Source organism: Myxocyprinus asiaticus, chromosome 47 (assembly GCF_019703515.2).
Source record: "Myxocyprinus asiaticus isolate MX2 ecotype Aquarium Trade chromosome 47, UBuf_Myxa_2, whole genome shotgun sequence".
NCBI lineage: Eukaryota > Metazoa > Chordata > Actinopteri > Cypriniformes > Catostomidae > Myxocyprinus > Myxocyprinus asiaticus.
Genome location: NC_059390.1, coordinates 29029181 through 29050493, shown reverse-complemented (window position 1 = coordinate 29050493; position 21313 = coordinate 29029181). Strand labels below are relative to the sequence as shown.

The 21313-nt window shown below is 38.1% G+C and overlaps 2 protein-coding genes across 4 annotated transcripts in view; both read right to left on the bottom strand.

Annotated features, from left to right (window-relative positions):
- Positions 1–835: 835 nt before the first annotated feature.
- LOC127437015 (uncharacterized) lies at positions 836–2964 on the bottom strand. Its single transcript, XM_051691615.1, has 2 exons — positions 2651–2964; positions 836–2443 (listed from the first exon to the last, which is right to left on the bottom strand). Exons 1-2 carry the CDS (start codon positions 2729–2731, stop codon positions 1196–1198), a joined length of 1329 nt encoding a protein of 442 aa, XP_051547575.1. The 5' UTR covers positions 2732–2964; the 3' UTR covers positions 836–1195.
- Positions 2965–3081: 117 nt separating this feature from the next.
- The window catches only part of LOC127437008 (protein kinase C and casein kinase substrate in neurons protein 2-like), a 50693-nt gene continuing 32461 nt past the window's right edge, over positions 3082–21313 (bottom strand). The window contains exons 2-11 of one of the 3 annotated variants that reach the window (XM_051691592.1): positions 19467–19522; positions 18187–18343; positions 15194–15429; positions 14943–15095; positions 14677–14852; positions 13175–13295; positions 12549–12670; positions 10492–10629; positions 6191–6372; positions 3082–4947 (exon numbers count right to left, since the gene is read on the bottom strand). In XM_051691592.1, coding sequence (XP_051547552.1) covers positions 4835–4947; positions 6191–6372; positions 10492–10629; positions 12549–12670; positions 13175–13295; positions 14677–14852; positions 14943–15095; positions 15194–15429; positions 18187–18343; positions 19467–19520 — 1452 coding nt within the window. In that variant the 5' untranslated portion in view covers positions 19521–19522 and the 3' untranslated portion in view covers positions 3082–4834. The remainder of the gene's footprint in view (positions 4948–6190; positions 6373–10491; positions 10630–12548; positions 12671–13174; positions 13296–14676; positions 14853–14942; positions 15096–15193; positions 15430–18186; positions 18344–19466; positions 19523–21313) is intronic. The other 2 variants (XM_051691593.1, XM_051691594.1) reach the window with 2 other exon arrangements.

The window sequence follows — 21313 nt, the reverse complement described above, 5'->3', positions numbered from 1 at the left end:
GTGTACAACAATACAAAAACAATACAAAAACAGCAGCAAGACATAGATAATAATAAAAAAAATAAAAATAATTATACACATATGTACAGACACACACATACATACATACACACATACACATGGGTAGTGCAAATCTAATACAATCTGTTATGTACAGTGCAAATACAAATCTGTTATGTACAGTGCAAATGTTTTTATTTTATTTTTTTTTTTTTCAGAGGAATGAAATGGCAGAAGAGGTTGGATGTGTTGGATAAATATAAAAAAGACTAAATTGTGTATTGCACATAGTTATTGCTCAATGGGGCAATTTAACTGTTCATGAGATGAATAGCCTGAGGGAAAATACTGTTCCTGTGCCTGACGGTTCTGGTGCTCAGAGCTCTGAAGTGTCGGCCAGAAGGCAACAGTTCAAAAAGGTAGTGGGCAGGGTGAGTGGGGTCCAGAGTGATTTTTCAGCCTTTTTCCTCACTCTGAAAGTGTATAGTTTTTGAAAGGGGGGCAGGGGGCAACCAATAATCCTCTCAGCAGTCCGAACTGTCCTTTGTAGTCTTCTGATGTCTGATTTCATAGCTGAACCAAACCAGACAGTTATTGAAGTGCAGAGGACAGACTCAATGACTGCTGAGAAAAACTGTATCAGCAGCGCCTGTGGCAGGTTAAATTTCCTCAGCTGGTGAAGGAAGTACAACCTCTGCTGGGCCTTTTTGACAATGGAGTCAATTTGGGTCTCCCACTTCATGTCCTGTGAGATGGTAGTGCCCAGGAACCTGAATGACTCCACTGCTGCCACAGTGCTGTTTAGAATGGTGGTGGTGGTGGGGGGGGGGGGGTCAGTGTTGGGGTGTTCCTCCTAAAGTCCACAATCATCTCCACCATTTTGAGCGTGTTCAGCTCAAGGTTGTTTTGACTGCACCAGACAGCCAGCTGACTCATCATCACCAGACTCATCATCATCTCGGATGAGGATGATGACAGTGGTGTCATCTGCAAACTTCAGGAGCTTGACAGAGGGGTCCTTGGCAATGCAGTCATTGGTGTAGAGGGAGAAGAGTAGTGGGGAGAGCACACATCCCTGGGGGGCACCAGTGCTGATTGTATAGGTGCTAGAAGTGAGTTTCCCCTGTCTCACAAGCTGCTGCCTGTCTGTCAGAAAGCTGGTAATCCACTGACAGTTAGACGTGGGAACAGAGAGTTAGTGTAATTTATTCTGGAGTATAGCTGGGATGATGGTGTTGAAAGCCGAACTGAAGTCCACAAAAAGGATCCTTGCATATGTCCCTGGTCTGTCCAGATGTTGCAGGATATGATGCAGTCCTATGTTGACTGCATCCTCCACAGATCTGTTTGCTCGATAAGCAAATTGAAGGGGATCTAGAAAGGGTCCAGTGATGTTCTTCAGGTGGGCCAACACCAGTCTCTCAGATGATTTCATGACCACAGACGTCAGGGCGACAGGTCTGTAGTCATTAAGTCCTGTGATTTTTGGTTTCTTTGGGACAGGAATAATGATTGAGCATTTGAAGCAGCATGGGACTTCACACTGCTCTAGTGATCTATTGAAGATCTGTGTGAAGATTGGGGCCAGCTGGTTAGCACAGGATCGAAGACACGCTGGTGAGACGCCATCTGGGCCTGAAGCTTTCCTCGTCTTTTGTTTCCGAAAGACGCGGCTCACATCATCTTCACAGATCTTAAGTGCAGGTTGAGTAGCGGGGGGGAGGAGGGGGGTTGCAGGAGGTGTTGGTGTTTGTGTGAAGTGAAGGTCAGAGTGGGTGTGGGGTGTGAGATTGGGCCTTTCAAATCTGCAGTAGAACACATTCAGGTCGTCAGCCAGTTGTTGGTTCCCTACAGGGTTGGGGGTAGGAGTCCTGTAATTTGTTAGTTGTTTCATGCCACTCCACACTGATAAGGGGTCGTTAGCTGAAAACCTGTTTTTCAGCTTCTCAGAGTATCTTCTTTTAGCCACTCTTATGTCCTTGTTCAGTGTGTTCCTGGCCTGATTGAACAAGACTTTATCCCCACCCCTGTAAGCATCCTCTTTGGCCTGACGAAGCTGCCTGAGCTCTGCTGTAAACCACGGTTTGTCATTGTTGAACTTTAAATAAGTCCTAGTAGGAATGCACTTATCCTCACAGAAACTGATATATGATGTAACAGTATCTGTGAGCTCGTCCAGGTCTGTGGCTGCAGCCTCAAAAACACTCCAATCCGTGCAATCGAAGCAGGCTTGTAGTTCCCGCTCTGCTTCATTGGTCCATCTCTTTACAGTCCTTACTACTGGCTTGGTTGATTTTAATTTCTGCCTGTAGGTTGGAAGAAGATGAACCAGACAGTGATCAGACAGTCCCAAAGCTCCTCTAGGAACAGAACGATATGCATCCTTTATTGTTGTGTAACAATGATCCAGTATGTTCCTGTCTCTGGTGGGGCATGTGATGTGCTGTTTGTATTTGGACAGGGAACATAACCAAGGAAAACATGATTATGTTTGCAGTTCTGATGACTTTGCTTTAATTTTTTATTTTTTTTGGCAGCATATTTTAAATGTGTTTATATATTTTTGATTCATGCTTGTTATTTTTCGATCTGTGCTTATAATTCATGCTTATTATTTTGGTGAATCAAAATAATGATTCAAAAAACTTACTATTTTTGGATCCGTGACAGCAATACATTTGGCAGGATTTTGATCCCATACAATCTGACCATCTATATGAAGAAATGACATGAACACTTTACAGTAAGATTGTATTTGTTAACTTTAGTAAATGCATGAGATATCATGAGCTAATAATTAACAATATTTTAACAGTCTTTGTCAATCCTGATTCATGTTAAATTATAATATTACAATTGCTCACTGTTCATAATGCATCAAATAATGTTAACATATTCCATTTTAATAGTAAAAATGTATTGGTATATATTCAAATTAACATGAACCAAGATGAATAAATGCTGTAAAATTATTGTTCATTGTTAGTTCATGTTCACTCATGTTTTTAACTATGTTAACAAATACAAACTTATTGTAAAGTGTTACCAATAAATGCAATAATAAAATAATAACAATAACAGTCAAAGAAACAAAAGTTCTGTTTATTTATTGCCAATTTGACAATATCCAAAATGAAATAACTTCCAAACTGTGTGACTGAATTTTGCAAACTGAACATGTCACCATGTGTGTACAATGATATTCAATTCATTCATTCCATATAAACTTGTCCATTTCATTCAAGTACTGCTCATTGGTGAAAATATCCATGTGAGAATATTGCAACTCACTCACTCTCACTCACACACTTACACACTCACACTCACACTCACACACACACACACACACACACACACTCACACACACACTCACACACACACTCACACACACACACTCACACACACACTCACTCACACACTCACTCACACACTCACTCACACACTCACTCACACACTCACTCACACACTCACTCACACACTCACTCACACACTCACTCACTCACACACACACACTCACACACACACTCACACACTCACACACACACTCACACACACACTCACACACTCACACACTCACACACACACTCACACACACACTCACACACACACACACTCACTCACACACTCACTCACACGCTCACTCACACGCTCACATCTCAATGTAAAGACCACCAGAGAGGTTTGGTGGCATTGGGTAGTCTAATTTATATTTTCTAAAAACTGTAAAGCAATGAATACATGACAGCGCTCATTTCATATACATTCTGACTGTGAATCACAGCATTAGTCAAAGCACTTGAGGCATATTTCATAACAATCCTCCATATTTAAACTCATAACACCCCGTTTCCTTTCAATTCGTGCTGAATATTGCTATATACATGCTCACTTCTGTAGCCGCTCTATCTGTGTGAGAAACTCAATATATATGAGGCAGTTTTCCACACAATCATTTATCATGTTCTAGTATTGAACTACAGCATAATGTCCAGTGCAGGTGAAGGTACAGCCGACAGTGAGACTCCTAAAACAAACGACAATAACAGAGAAATTCAAATAAAACAATGTGAGTACACAAGAGGTCAAAAATGAAGATATTACACGGCATCTAGCGGGCACAGTATTCTGTGTGATAAATGAATTAAAGCAGTGCCACTCCTCAAACAGATGTCACATATAGTGTCAACACAGGGTTTATATAGAAGTTTGTTGATCTGTTTTTTTTGTTGTTTTTTTCAGTCAACGAGGGCCATTTGAAAGAAGCAGGTAAATATAATCAAATCATTTCGATTTGTCTGCTTTTTACACTTAAATTATGAAAATCAAAGAAGCATTTAAAAAAATATCTTTCTAAAAAAAGTAAATTCAGCATTTGATCTAGACATTTAGAATTTGAACCCTGAGCAGCACCTATCGCTCTGAATCAGTGGAGTTTGGCAAGAGGAACGCGTGTTTTTCCTAATTTAAGAAAATTGTAAAATGGCAGTTAAATGGGACTTTATAAATGTTCCGCTCATAAAATCAAGTGAAGAAAAATATGAAATTTAAGAATACAATAGTGCAAAGTGAATGTCACGCTTTTGTTTTGCATTAAAACCTGTATTTTCCATATTCTTTAAGATTATACTCCACATTTCTATTGCAATTTAATTGTGATTTGTTTTAAATAAGTGGTGAGATGAGACGATCTGATTAATTGTTCTCTAATGACTGTCTTTCATGCTGATCAGTGGCCTGTAATGAAGAGTTGACTGTCTGTAGCGCGTCAGATCAGTGTACAGATGAGCATTCAGTAAGAATCTCTACTGGCGTAAAATACAATCATCGGTCACGCTCACTGAACGCTTTCTACATAATTGGCAGGATAGAGTCCAATTGTCCCGTCTGACAGACGTCCTTTACACCAGCCCTGCTCGTCCTCCTCGCCAATTTTAGTGAACTCCTCTCCTGCGATGACACATGAACAGACAGTCAGCATCACAGAACAGAATTCCAAATTCTAAAGAATATAAATATAATAAGTAATATAATATTCAAGGTACTCCGAAACCAAAATGAATAGTAGAGATATTCTGTCAAATATCATTCCGATACAAAGCAATAACCATATAAGGCCATGTGTTACAGTGATACCCCATTAACCACAGTAGAATCACTGTAACAAAGGTATCGAGAAGCTTATTGCTTTTATAACACAGTGGCATTAACAATATGATGAAAGACACAAATGCAAAAAAAACATCTTGAGCTCTACTGCTTGTTTTGGCTTCCATCTGCATTTTTCACACAAAAATGTAAAAGCTCTAAACCTTACAAACATACAGTGGACTAACTGCAAAATATTTGTCTTATTTTAAATAAAAGAAGCAATGTTTACAATGTTACGCTTAACATGTATTTTTTAATTCTGAGGCTCTGTTTGCTCTGTGTCCCGGTTAGAAGTGTTCGTTCATTCCACTAGATGGCAGCAAGTTCTAGGAAAAAGAAATGCTCCTCTTTCACTTTCCATGACAATATACAGATGTGAATACAGGAAGCACTCTAATGCAGCTGGACACTTGCCATGTACTCATTAATAGACATTCAGTCTGTTTGTGATCTCATGCACCACCCACATTGTTTTGTCGAACATCTCGGCCTCTGAGTGGACTAGAAGCTCAATCTAGGTGTCGTTGGAAAGTTGAGATCCTGTATAATATGTCTTATATTCCACAAACCTGTTTTGCCAATGACTGTTTATCATGCTTTTCCTGCTGGATGGCATATTTTGTTCTGGACATCTGAGATATTAGACTGGATTATATATCGCAGCAACTCACAGAAAGTAGAAAATGTCTCATTTAGAAGAAAACAGTGTAAAGTAAGATTACAAAAGCAGTGATCAGAGCTGACATGAGACATTTCTTTGTTGTCTTACAGAGATCATATTTTACTTCATGACTCTTCTGATAATCATTCACAGTTGCATTCCTGAGAACGAGAGCTTTCATTTGATAGAAGTCATGTCTATTTTAGTGCTATATGAAACATATTCATATTATTATTCATATCACATACATCATTACTTCAAGGTGGCGCAATCAGAATTCAGAGGCGGAGCCATCCATTTTATAACTGTATCATTTAATTTTATAACGACATCAAAGTGTGTGGCACTGAAATGTTTCCCTGTCAGACAAACTCCTCACACCTGTTTTGAAGCTCAGCTCGTCCTGTTCCTGCCCCTCGTAATCGTATAAAGCGCGAACGGGTACGGACACTTCAGGAGAAGACGGCTCCTCATCAAACGGATTGCCATTAGCATTTGAGCTCACGAAAGGATTCCCCGTCTCCTCGTCTGACCAATCAACCCTCTTCTCCACACTAATGGCACTGAGAAAGACAGGAATAAAACACTTGTGAGCTGGACACGTTAAAAACACGGTCAGCTAAGACACTGAATAAAATCACAAACGGAGAAAGAAGGCAACACAAGCCACAAAACATACATGGTTAATACAAATGCCTGAAAACAGCTCTGCCTTTGTAACAGACTTCATTTTCAGATTCACACATCAATTATTTATGATTCATCAGGTAGTTACGATGTCATAAGCATAATTTGAGGTGTGCTTTTTAACACAGAGCTGTGATGAGGCAAATATAATGAAGAGCAGAAAAACAGCACATGCAGTTGAACATCAGAGGCCGGATGCAGTTTGTCACATCACCACCAAATGGCAGACAGTGCCAGAGAACTGCACGATACACACACACACACACACACACACACACACACACACACACACACACCTGAAACAAAACACAGTTTGTGCTCACACCTGAATAAATGTTTGCTTTTTGAAAAGGCAAATATTTGTTATGAATATATTTCCCACACTGAGTCATATCCTGTCCTATCCAGTCTCCAGAGTCATTTTCCTGTCCTCTCCAAAGTTGGGTGATAATATTTCATTTTATCAATGTAAACTTTCATAAGTGTGTCTTTCATGAGGATTATTTGGACATTAAATTTCCTGTGTCAGTACACAACGATTCGTTTCATCACACCTTGATTCTTGCATTAAACATTTTGAATCGAATGGTGCTTGGCTGAAATGATGGTTCCAAAAAATCCAACATCACCCTTGTGAACTATTTCAGAGCAAATACATAAATATCAAGATTAATATATTATTTTGAATATTGTCAAAATGCTGAAAAATATTGATATATTTCCTTATTTAACCCAGTCCTAGTCTAAAATCACAGCCAATCAGAACATACCCTGAGAGCACACGTCCATCACCCAGACATCACCCACATGTCCATAAATCTTTGTTAAACTTAGTGTATATCCTAATTTCATAGGCGATAATAAGCTTTATAACAACGTACATTTCCGAGATGTCTGTTTAAGAGCGTTTCATTTGGAAAGCATCACAATCTAATTAACATCTGCTAAACATCTTAAACAGATCAGATTTACAAACACTCTAAATCATAAACATCTCAAAGACATCTGCTGAATGTCTTATTGACAGCCGGGAAGAAACATCTTTTAGACGTTTTGCAGATGAGCAAACAACAACAAAAACACATCTTCCAGATGTAAACACACATCAGATAGATGTCTGGGTGATGCGAGTATGCTAGCAAGGAGTAAAATATCTGTTGGCATAGAGCTCATGCAAAAGTAAGGCTGAGTACTGCAAACCACCCCATGATATGTATTGTAGGGGTGGGAATCACAAGGTAACTGGTGATATGATATATCATCAATATCTAGGTCTCGATATGATATTATTGCAATTCTTTATTTTTGGTGTACAACCCCAATTCCAAAAAATTTGGGACAGGATGAAAAATGCTAATAAAAACAAAAAGGAGTGAATTGTAAATTATATTTACCCTTTGCTATATTGAAAGCACTATGACTACACATTATTTGATGTTTTACCTTTTGAATTTCATTTTTTTTTTTTTTTTTTATGTACAGTAATTTCAAATCAGATGATTGCAACATGCTCCAAAAAAGTTGAGACGGGGGCAATTTAAGACTAATAACAATCTGACTTGTTGAAATAACAAGGTGATGTGAAACAGATGTTAAACAGATGAGGAAATCGTGTAATAGTATATAGGGAGCCTCCAAAAACAGCCTAGTCCTTCAAGAGCAAAGATCATTCGAGGTTTGTCAATCTGCCAACAGATACGTCAGCAATCCAGCACTTTGAGAACAATGTTCCCCAAAGACAAATTGGAAGGATTTGGTGCATTTCACCCTCTACAGTGCACAATATAGTTAAAAGATTCAAGGAATCTGGTCAAATCTCAGTGCGTAAAGGGCAAGACGAAAACCACTTCTGAATGCACGTGATCTCAGATCCCTCAGACGTCACTGTCTTAAAAATACATCATTCATCTGTGATATATCATGAACATGGGCTTGGGATAACTTTAGTAAACCTTTGTTAGTCAACAGCATTTGCCACCGCATCCACAGATGCAAGTTAAGGCTTTACTATGAAAAGCAGAAGCCATACATCAACACTGTCCAGAAGAGCTGCCGACTTCTCTGGGCTCGGTCCCATCTTAGATGGAAAGTAGAACAGTGGAACTGTATTTTTTGGTCTGACGAGTCACAGCCGTAGTGTTCTCCGGGCCAAAGAGGCAAAGGACCATCCACGCTATTATCAGCATCAGGTCCAAAAGCCAGTGCCTATATGGGCCAGTGGTGTGTCAGTGCCTGTGGCATGGGTAACTCGCACATCTGTGAGGGCACCATTAATGCAGACAGATATGTAAAAATTTTGGAGCAACATATACTGCCATCCAGCACCATCTTTTTCAGGGACGTCCCAGCATTTTCCTGCAGGACAACTTCAAACCACATACTGGCTGGATTACAAGTGCATGGCTGTGTAAGCAGAGTGTGGGTGCGGGTCCAATTGAGAATATGTGGCACATTATGAGGCACACCATATGGCAACAAAGACCCCGTACAATTGTGCAGCTGAAGACCTTCATAATGGATGAATGGGGGAAAATTCCACTTTTTAAATGTAACAAACTTGTGTCTTCAGTGCCCAAATGCTTAATAAGTGTTATTAGAAGAAATGGTGATGTTTCAAAGTGGTAAACACTTGACTGTCCCAACTTTTTTGGAGCGTGTTACAATCATCTGATTTGAAATTACTGGACATTTTCAAAAAACATTGAAATTCACAAGGTAAAACATCATATAATGTGTAGCTGTAGTGCTTTCAATATAGCAAAGGGTGAATATAATTTACGAATCACTTCTTTTTGTTTTTATTAGCGTTTTTCATACTGTCTTAACTTTTATCCAAAAAAGTTGAGACGGGCAATTTAAGACTAATAACAAGCCGACGAGTTGAAATAACATGGCGATGTGAAACAGATGTTAAACAGGTGAGGCAATCATCTCAGTATATATAAGCAGCCTCCAAAAACAGCCTAGTCCTTCAAAAGCAAGGATCATTATAGCAAAGGGTGAATATAATTTACAAATTTACATTTTTGTTTTTATTAGCCTTTTTCATACTGTCTCATCTTTTTCAGAATTGGGGTTGTACATGATACTATCATTTTTGTCAAAATACGTCAGTTAATGTTACTACTGTAAAATCGTAATACATTTTAGTAAGGGAGGGTGATTATGTGTAAAGCATGATCGATTTGGCAAAGTTTTTCCCATCACCACAATATACATGTGGGAAAATGTAAATAATAATGTGTGCATGCCAAATATCGATACAATATCACGAGGAAAAATATCACGATACTTTAACATATCAATATTTTTACCCACCCCAATGTATCGAGACACATTCGTCACAATTCAATATATCGCGATACATCACAATATAATAACTGGATCACGACTGTAACTGAGAGATCTAGCGTGTCTGTGAGAGAGTGAATGACATTAGCTCACATTAGCGGGTCTGACCGCACTGAGAAATGCCCGTCTCACAGCCGAGTTTAATATCTCAGTGTAGAGCCGAGGAGGGCGGGGCCGGGTTGGAATGAGACACACCCGGTCCCCAATCAGCCTGATGGGGCGCGCGAGGGATAAAGGCGGCCGGGGACGACAGTTCGAGAGAGAGAGAATTACAGACAGCTGTGGTGTGTTTTTAGTTGTGTGTTTTTGGTTGGGTTTTTGTTTAATAAATTATTATTTAAGTTGTCAAGCCGGTTCTCGCCTCCTCCTTTCCTCTAAACCCCCTTACACTGGCACCAGTGTCTCATTCCAACCCGGCCCCGCCCTCCTCGGCTCTACACTCAAATATATGATTGTACCGACACAGCCACATTCAGCAATACTGTAAAAAGACACAGTGAGTGAACGTGTGAGTGTGTTCACTGGGCAGTCATGCAGAAACACACACCTGAAATGAGGAACAGAGCTAGAGAGAGAGCGTGCATGAGAGCGAGCCACATAGACAGAGAGCACAGAATAATAACAGGTGCTTTGAGTTCACCAACGTTTTGGCAACCACTTGTTCAGTTGTGGTATTTTGAGGGCTGCTCTTGGGCGGATGAACTGCTGCATCTTCATCTTCATCATCCTCATCGTCAAACGGGTTTAAACATGCTGGTTCTGTGCTAGATGGCACAGTCAAGCTAACAACATAGAGAAAGTGCTGCGTCACATACACACATCATACATGACATACACACACACACACACACAACACAACATTATACAGCTCCTGAACCAAAACAGTCAGGGACTCCAGAAGTATATGCTGGTGTGTCATGTACAGCTCACAGCAAAATTAAATATTAGAATAAAAAAATAAATAAATAAAAATACTTTTGAAACTTTGATTTTCTATTGGTATAAAACAGCACAAGGACAACATACAAGTCAACATTAATGAGAAACACAAGCTGCACAGTAACTGAACAATTCGACTGATATTTATTTATTTATTTATTTATTTATTTGGGATTTTCTCCCCGATTTGGAATGCCCAGTTCCCAATGTGCTCTAAGTCCTCGTAGTGGTGTAGTGACTCGTCTCAATCCGGGTGGCGGAGGACGAATCTCAGTTGCCTCCGCGTTTGAGACCGTCAATCTGCACATCTTATCACGTGGCTTGTTGAGCACGTTACCACGGACACCTAACGCCTGTGGAGGCTCACGCTATTCTTCACGGCATCCACGCACAACTCACCACGTGCCCCACCGAGAGCGAGAACCACATTATAGCGACCACGAGAAGGTTATCCTAACGTGACTCTACCCACCCTAGCAACCGGGCAAATTGGTTGCTTAGGAAGCCTGACTGGAGTCACTCAGCACACCCTGGATTCGAACTTGCGACTCCAGGTGTGGTAGTCAGTGTCTTTACTTGCTGAGCTACCCAGGCCCCCCGATATTTATTTTTAATGGCCGATAACATACTGATTATTTTTGTGTTTAAGTGTCTGATAACCAATATGCATAACTGATTTTGAATTCTTGTTTAATTTCTGCTTTTAGGCCTATTAACAACAGTCTGCAAAGAATTAATTTGACTAGTTTTAGTTTCAATATCCCTTAGTCTAACTAATATTTAAAATGTAAAGTCTTTTGTGTCATCTTTATCGGTACACCCGATATTACAGAGCCGATAAATGATTAGTTGGAAAAAAGTGTAAATAACGTTTAAAAATATCGTTCAAACCGATTATTGGTCTATCTCTAAATAAATTACTTATTAGTGTGTCATGAGGAGAAATAAAGCAGCAATGGACTCAAGAACAGAAAACAACTAGTCAAAACTGATATATCGGCCAGGCGGATTTACCAGCCGATTACTGGCCATTAACTGTTGATAACTGTGTTCATTTGGCCATTTAACACAAGTTTTCACTTTCCCTTGCGTCAGTTCCAAAATCTACCAATAGATTTGTCAAAGGATAGTCAACACTTTCTGTTTTTCAGGTTTTTTCTTTTCAAGTTTACGCAAATTTGAGTAAATAAATATTGCATAAAATAAGTGTTTGTTTTACTTTAGAAACTGTGTACATCTGAGCTGCTGTTGTTACACTGTATTATGTTTATAGGCGTATATATATCGGCCATTCTGCTCTCTACATATCGGTCTTAGCCATTGAAAAACCCCTATTAGTCTACCACTACTGACAGGTTAAACTGGTGTTTGAGACAGCACATGGAAACATAAATGCATGTCAATATATGTTGAGGTCTGATGGGTTTGACATGAACAGCTGCCATTGAATTGTGCCTTTGAAATGCTCGATTACACAAGAGGAGTCTAAACATACTGCTACAGCTACCAAGAAACCTTTCTGGATACATTTTGGGACAGATTTAGTCAGAAAACAATAAATATAACTGTTCAATTATTTCAAATACAACAAAACGATCCAAATGCCTTTTACGTCTCAGGTAATTACAACTTCACCATCTACAAATATGTTCACATTGCACTTTTCCAAAACATTTGCAATCTAAATAACAGATAAAAATATGACGCCATATTCTGCTTGTGTAGTTGAATGGAGGACTGGTTTAGGGCTAGTTCTTGTTACCTGCTGCTGCTTTTTGAAACTTGATCTCCAGTTTGACTGATTCCCATCAGTGTAACTTCATCATTGTGCTTTCTCTTCGTTTCTCGTCGACTGAGCGTTCGATTCAAGTCCATAGACAATTCCTACAACACACACAGTTGATAACATCTCATTCTTTTAGTATAACAACAGATTAAACGAGCTAAACAATGAAACAATTAAACAGCCATTGTTGTCAGACACTTTGAGATTACCCTTCTTGGTTGATAACTGCACCCACTAGGCAGATTAACAGAAGAGTTAACACCCTTCGGGTCAGACTAAAAAAACTACCAACAGTCGAGTAAATGGATAAACATTTTCTGATGTCAAATACTGAGGTAAAATCTCTGTCACTCCACTCGCATATGCTGTACTACAGTCCGGCGTACAGTCCTGTGTTGATTGATGACACACAAAGATTGATGCTCTAGCTTCTATCTGAATTATTTTTGTTGGTGGAGCAGAAATACAAATGAACTGACCCATTTTCAGCTGATACTTGATCTGAAATTCTTTCTTATAAAACTATCGTATAAAATACATAATATCACACAAGAAGAGTGCTGTTTATGGGAGTTAAAATTGATGTGTATGTGTGTGCGCACCTCAAACTGAGGCCAGTTCATGGGCATTCCCGGGCCGTGGTTCGAGCGGAACCACTTAAGGTCTTCCTCTGTGTCAGCTCCTTGAATGGTGTCTTCTAGCGTGTGATACACAGTCTTGTACCTGACACGAGACAACAGCATTGCATTTTCACTTCCGTTTTTAGCCATACAAAGCCAAAATGCAGTAACAGCACCAACACAATGACTTGATTTGATTGTGCATTATAAAACCTTCTAACTCTGTTTTCTCTGAATCTGATCATAGTCGAGTCAAAGCCGTCTGTCACAGGATAGTTCAAAGTTTAAGAGATCTGATATCACTCGTAACTTGATTGTGACTAAATGTGTAGTTACTGTGTTTTGCCTCTGCACAGCAGTATTAGTGTTGTATATTTACTGTCTTGTGAATATGTGAGAATAAAACTATGACCGTTTGCAGATTTGAATGAGTGCATTTTGACTCCCATCCAAATGTTTTACATGCAGATCTTTGAATAATGATATCACACATGCACTAAATCTCTATGCAAAATTCAGACTATTTTCTCACCCACTTAGAATTACTATAGCACAATTCCTGCCCTTCAAAAACACTAACATTACTGACATCAAATAAAAGTGTTGTGGTGCTCCAATACATGGCACAGAATGATTTTCATTGTCAGGCAACACTGTATTTAATTGGTTGTTCAAAAAAAAAACTTGTGATGCCATGGCCAAAATAAATGACAATACCATGGGTACTTTTTTGTTAGAGTGTGCTTTAGATGAATACATTTTGTTAAGCTGCTATCTGTCAAGGTTGTGGGTTTAAGAAACACAAAGCACAGCTTCCGGAAGTATTTTTCCCATTCATTTCTTCCATAGGGATTTCATAGAATCCTTCAGAAGAAAAGATGTGTGTCATAAACTAAACCAATCAGCTCCGAGGTGAATCACAACATTACAAACTTTGATTTGATGCAAAAAAGTATTTGAAAATTCAAGGCTGTGTACTTAATGTCTTTAATGAAGGAATGAACTACAATCCCATCAAGCATGTAATTCAATGTAATTGAATAAAAAAAACAACAACAAAAAAAAACAATATATTTTAATTTTATTGCAAAATATGAATAAAAATACAAATGTATAAGTAGTTTGAGACCGTAGGGAGGGAGACTCAATTGCATCATTCACAGTGGGTGGAGCTGCAGAATTCTCTCTTGATCTCTCTTTAGGATTATGGGTAGTGTAGTACTTCACCAGGAATTCTGCTATTAAACTTGATTTTTAAACAATGAAGTTGAAATAATGTGGGCTGATGACTTCAACAGTAGCATATACCATCGATGAACAACCTCTGTCTTTAAAGTTTTATCAGTTATCATTAATAATCAATTAACCTATGGAGAAAATGAACATGATTTCTACTTACAGTTGAACTCCACACTTCCCTTGAAGCTTTTTGATGTTCAAACTGTGAAATTTTAAATGTATGTTGAGTGTGTGCATGTTCATACTTGTGATTTGTGGAGAGGTCGAGATGCTGTTTGACGTTCAACAGCAACTCTTTAAAAAAGCGCAGTCGCTTGTCCTCAGACTGCTGGCACTGTTCAAACACCTGCTCCATGTTCTCCATGTACTGAGGGGTCAGTTTATCCAGCTCCTCCAGAGACTTCTCATAGCGCTCCTTCGTCTGAAACCCAACAAACACAATCCATCAGCACACTGTAAAAGTGCAGAAAGTTAAACACACTTTAAACACACACACAGCACATGCACACACCTTCTGAACTTCTTGTTGGCATTTCTCCACCTTCTCCTGCAGTTTCTTCTGCGCGTCTGGGTTGTTGTTCTCAAGTTTGCTTGTAGTCTCTCGGCTGGTGGCATTCTTCTCCTCCTTAAAGGCGGTGTGGTATGCTTTCTTCATCGCATCCACCTGACATCATGGCCACAATGCTTGGTGAGCTTCAAACACTCAATCACAATTACAATATTGAGGAGGATGAAAAGCATGTTCAGTGATGAGCTACGGACCTCTTTGAGTTTTTTGGCCCAGGGTTTCTGGGCTTTGCGGAAGCCATCATCCACCTCTTTGGTCTCCTTGAATCCACCGATCATCTGCTTGTGGAATGCGTCCTTCTGCCAGTTCTTCACCTTTTCAAAGTCTTCACCCATCAGAGCAGCTTTCATCTCCATGTGCAGATCGCTCACTTTCTCGGCTTCAGTCATGAGAGCGCACCACGCCCGTTCCACTGTCCCATACTGAGGTCCTGCAGGAGAAAGCAGGCCAGACATTTATGCAAATCAATCCACATGACTGTAGTGTCCATTGCTTCCACAGCTTGTCATTTTTAACCCCTAATGAGAAGTATTAAACTTCAGCGCTGTCCATGATTTGAGAGTGAAAAACCACTAACATTTGGGTTTGTTCATCATACCAAGGATTGTATACCTTTTGAAGGCTCATGGTGCGTTGTGTGGCAATCATATAGAGTGAGACGCCGCATCCACATGTGTGGACATTACATTTTGGCTTCGCTATAGGCTATGCGTAATTATTTTTTTTAAAAACCAACTGATCTCAGTTCAGGAAACTCTAGGCTGTCATTAACGGGTTAAAATTTCAATGCACCTAGTCATGTGACAAAACAACATGGTGCCAATCTCAGCCAAGTTTGTCTTTCAGAGAAACAGCAACAAAACTACATTTGGTAAGAAACCAGCTTACGTTTTCATATTAAAACATGTCTGAGTCAAAAGAGTAGAGTCTCTAGTTTCATCTGATATGCCATTTTAAAAATTGCATCGATTTATTGTGAAATGGCACACTGTTAAACACAATGCAACAGGACTAATGTTCCATAAAAATCCTACATTCATTGTGCATTATCACAATGAGAACCAATGGACGTATCCAAAAGCTGGAAAATGTTGCTTTCAGAGGCTTTATATGGAGTTAGGATGAAAATAAGGTGCATTTCAAACTGTTCTGAGACCAGTGCAGACAGACAGCACACTGGAGGTTAAGTCATTCACTAAACAGGGAGCAAGAGTGCATCCTATAGCTTTCTATGAAGCTAAGTGCATTCACCTCCCCTAATCTCCTAAAATCCGACCAAAAGTTCAGTTTCAGGATGCAGATGATGTTTGGATCACTCAACAAGTTTGGCAGACATGGGACAGTGATAATCAGTATGTAGATTCAGAATTTATAATGTAGAATTTTATTTTAACATGGTTGACAGTGATTTGATGATGCTGGCCATTACTTTTAATCAGTATTAATAATTCCGCTTTATAGAAAATCAGCTGTAATGTCTATAACGTCTCAAAAACATGAATAACCAACACTCCTGGACACATATTTGATGAAAAAAATCTATATATTTCTATAACTTGAAATTACTTAAAATTTCACAACTTAGTCCTGCTGTCCTGATACATTTTTAGGAAAACTATTTGCTCTAGATTTATTTATTTTTTGGCTTGTTAATTAGGTGCTACTAATTACAAATTAAAAAGGGAAATGGAAAATGCACACAGCAGTTATGCAAGGGTCTCAGATGGATACAGGGAATAGTGAATGAGAGAGTGATTTCATGTAAGGTTCTATTCGATGTTACCTATTTTATGGAGAAATGCGATGGCTGACCCTGGTGCCCCCTCAAAAAATTGGTGCGTGACACCCCTGATCCTAAAAGATTTGTCCTTTGCTACATGGCCAAACAACATCCAGCTATTCTAGCACTCGAAGTCAATGATCATTTCTCATAACATTGTCTGGTGACTGAGGTGTGGTGCTAATAAATTTACCAGAATGAATATATGCATGAAGTAATCTGAATCCAAGAAAGTTACGAAACTCCAGATTACACAATCACACGGAATGACAGCATTCCTGGGATATCTGTTTCAACACCGATGCAATGCACTGTTGATACAAGCACCAACAGAGACCTTTATAATACATTCATCTCAAAGTCCTGCACAGCTTTGCATCACGGCATACTTTAAAAACAGTAGACAACCTAAATGTCATAAAAATATCAATTACATCAGGGATGGAAGGGAAGTTGTCTATCAATGTTTGAAAGAACATCAATGGGCAGTTCTCTTAATAGAGTACATTTGAACCTGAGCATGAAATCTAACACTTGTTTTACACCATAATAAACAAAATGATCTAAATAACTACATCAAATATCCAATAACTATTTTTAATATATATGGCTACAGAATAATGTGCACTGTTCATAAGATATCATTATCTTAGATCGTAGTTATTATGCGTGGTCACAAACATTAAACGTGCAAAGATTTACAATGCGTACAAAATTGATCTCCATAATGTAAAACTATTAGTTCATAGCTTCAAGAAAATAAAAGGTAAATTCAAGAAGGATGAATATTCATAACCCAGTATTTTTTATATACATATAATTTTCCAATGCAACTGATGTGCATGCATCATTACAGAATCAAAGTGACAATTTAAATGCAAGTTCAAGAGTGCATATTCAACCACATCTCTTCTTCAATGACGCAGTATGCTGAAACAGTAAGAGCACTGCCTCACTTTCATTTCCTCTTTATGTTTCCTGCTTATCAGAACTCTATTACAACACTGTTCGCTTGTAATGGCATTTCTGATGCCAACAACAGCCCATATTCAGTCCATCTCTGTGGACGGAGAGTGTTTTTATTGCATTGTGTGTTTGGGGGGAAGTTAATTTGTATATGATGGCTTAACTAGTAACTGTGTGCGGTTCTGCGTTGACCATCATACAACAAGTTTGCACAAGTGAAACTACAGAGATATTCCCACATGACCAAATCCGGAAGTTCCTTTAACAGATGCTAAAAATACTTTCAGAGTTACAGATGACTCACTTATTGGGACAAACATTTCTGAACGGATGCTGAATTGGATTCTGAAAGATTTTCTGAGTGTTTTAAACTACATAAAGGTGATATGTCCTGTTAAATCACCATACATGTGTGTGTCCATCATGAACAGAACACTGTACCTTTCTCAATGAGTTGTCTCCAGCGTTTGGACCACTCTGTGAGCTGCTGCGCATAACTCTTCTCAATGCGTGCACGCTCATGTATGCAGTTCATCAGGTCATTACACAACCTGTTCCCATCATCCACACGCTTCACTGTACGCTTATAGTTACCCACCTGACAGGAAAGACCATGTGGAAACACTCAATATTGGTTCTGGCCAACATATATTGGAAACACTTTGTAATTACATGCTGTAAACAGCAAAGTTTAAAAGAATTTATTTTTCAAATTGAAAATATGTTTAGTTTAAATCTGGTTGATTTCTGTGAACTGTAGGACAATGATAGACTTATGGTCAGTAATATGGAAAATAACAATATATTGCCTTCACTTTTAGTGTCTTATCAATGCTTTACTCGTCTGCCACATTAATAAATTGTATTTTAATTATATGAATTATTATATTTATCATATATTTTCTATTTATTACTATTTAAATGTAACTATTTATAATTATTTAATCATTATACACTACCGGTCAAAAGTTTTGAAACACTCATTCTTTATTATAATTTTTTCTTCACATTTTAGAATAATAGTAAAGTCATCCAAACTATGGAATAACATAAATGGAACTATGGGAATTATGTTGTGACTAAAAAAATCCAAAATAAATCAAAACTGTGTTATATTTTAGCATCTTCAAAGTAGTCACCCTTTGCCCAGAATTTGCAGACATGTACTCTTGACATTTTCTTAAACAGCTTCTTGAGGTATCACCCTGGGATGCTTTTTAAACAGTATTGAAGGAGTTCCCATCTGTGTTGGGCACTTATTGGCTGCTTTTCTTTATTATTTGGACCAAGACATCAATTTCAAAAACTTTTTTTTTTTAATTAAATTTGTTTTATAATGAAATAAATTAATATGGTGGCACAATTATATTTTTGTCTACAAAACTAATTTCAAACATTTAAGCATACACCTTCAGATCAAAAGATTTTTAAGATCATGAGAAACATTTCAGTCAAGTGTTTCAAAACTTTTGACCAGTAGTGTATATTGAATTGTTGCTATCTGAGGGCATTTCTCAACAAATATTTATATATGCGATTTTTCAGCATATCATGAAATTATTTTAATAAAAAAATATCCAGCAAACAGGCCCAAATAAATGAAGTACATTAAAAATACATTTGTATATTTTAAATATAACCATATACCAATAATGTCGTTTTTTTGGAAATTCATCAAAAATGTGTCCAGAGAAATGTGTGTGTGTGTGTGTGTTATGTACCTCCCAGAAACTGTCACTGGAGACATCGTTCAAAGAGTCGTTAAAGTCTGACATGTCTGAAATAAAAACAACATCAGGATTATTTCATATCACCACAAATTATCTGGCAACACAAGCTCTTGTTTCATTTGGACAAAAGGTCAAATCTGAATTGGTCATGTGTTTAAAAAACAAAACAAACATATAAATACCATAAGATAACATTTTTGATCATGTGCCCAGAAGTAGCATAGATGTTCAGCTACCCAATACAACATTAATTACAATATTCATATTTATTACTTGGGGTGGGCGATATCTTGATTTTCTTGCTAGAGAGTGATATCAGGATATGGGCAACACATTGATTAAAAAAAAAATACATGGAAAAACAATGATCCAACAAAGAAAATGTGTGTAACACATTTAAAGAATCAAGATTTTTTTAATATTTAAACAGTCATGTACATTGCAGTGAAATAAATGTAAATAATAATAATATTTTATCTGCTTGCCAATGTTTTTTCACCCTAACATACACTGGCGCCCAAATGTTTGGAATAATGTACAGATTTTGCTCTTATGGAAAGAAACTGGTACTTTTATTCACCAAGTAGCATTCAACTGATCACAATGTATAGTCAGGACATTAATAAAGTGAAAAATTACTATTAAAATGTGAACAAAATGTTCAGAACTTCTTAAACTACTTCAAAGTGTTCTCATCAAAAAACTCTCCACGTGCAGCAATGACAGCTTTGCAGATCCTTGGCATTCTAGCTGTCAGTTTGTCCAGGTACTCTGGTGACATTTCACCCCACGCTTCCTGTAGCACTTGCCATAGATGTGGCTGTCTTGTCGGGCACTTCTCACACACCTTACAGTCTAGCTGATCCCACAAAAGCTCAATGGGGTTAAGATCCAAAACACTCTTTTCCAATTATCTGTTGTCCAATGTCTGTGTTTCTTTGCCCACTCTAACCTTTTCTTTTTGTTTTTCTGTTTCAAAAGTGGCTTTTTCTTTGCAATTCTTCCCATAAGGCCTGCACCCCTGAGTCTTCTCTTTACTGTTGTACATGAAACTGGTGTTGAGCGGGTAGAATTCAATGAAGCTGTCAGCTGAGGACATGTGAGGCATCTATTTCTCAAACTAGAGACTCTGATGTACTTATCCTCTTGTTCAGTTGTACATCTGGCCTTCCACATCTCTTTCTGTCCTTGTATGAGCCAGTTGTCCTTTGTCTTTGAAGACTGTAGTGTACACCTTTTCAATTTTAAGCATTGTATAGCCTTCATTCCTCAAAACAATGATTGATTGATGAGTTTCTAGAGAAAGATGTTTCTTTTTTGCCATTTTTGACCTAATATTGACCTTAATACATGCCAGTCTATTGCATACTGTGGCAACTCAAAAACAAACACAAAGACATTGAAAAGCTTCATTTACTGAACCAAATAGCTTTCAACTGTGTTTGATATAATGGCAAGTGATTTTCTAGTACCAAATTAGCAATTTAGCATGATTACTCAAGGATAAGTTGTTGGAGTGATGGCTGCTGGAAATGGGGCCTGTCTAGATTTGATCAAAAATGACTTTTTTCAAATAGTGATGGTGCTGTTTTTGACATCAGTAATGTCCTGACTATACTTTGTGATCAGTTGAATGCCACTTTGGTGAATTAAAGTACCAATTTCCTTCAGAAACAGCATTATTACAAACTTTTGGCCACCAGTGTATATCGTTTTGTTTTTTTTCCAAACAAAAAATGTGGCTTCTCTCTTTAAGTTGAACATTACATTTGCGTTTTTACTTAATGATATGATGCTATTTTGTTGTTTGTTTGTCCAGATCTACAAAAATATTCAAA

What these genes read in the sequence shown, in the direction of transcription:
- LOC127437015 (XM_051691615.1), bottom strand. Translation starts at nt 2,731, where the DNA reads ATGTCATTTCTTCATATAGATGGTCAGATTGTATGGGATCAAAATCCT. An exon ending in CTGTCACGGATCCAAAAATA is followed by an intron (nt 2,444 to 2,650) that starts GTAAGTTTTTTG and finishes AAATACAAACAG; the next exon opens with CACATCACATGCCCCACCAG.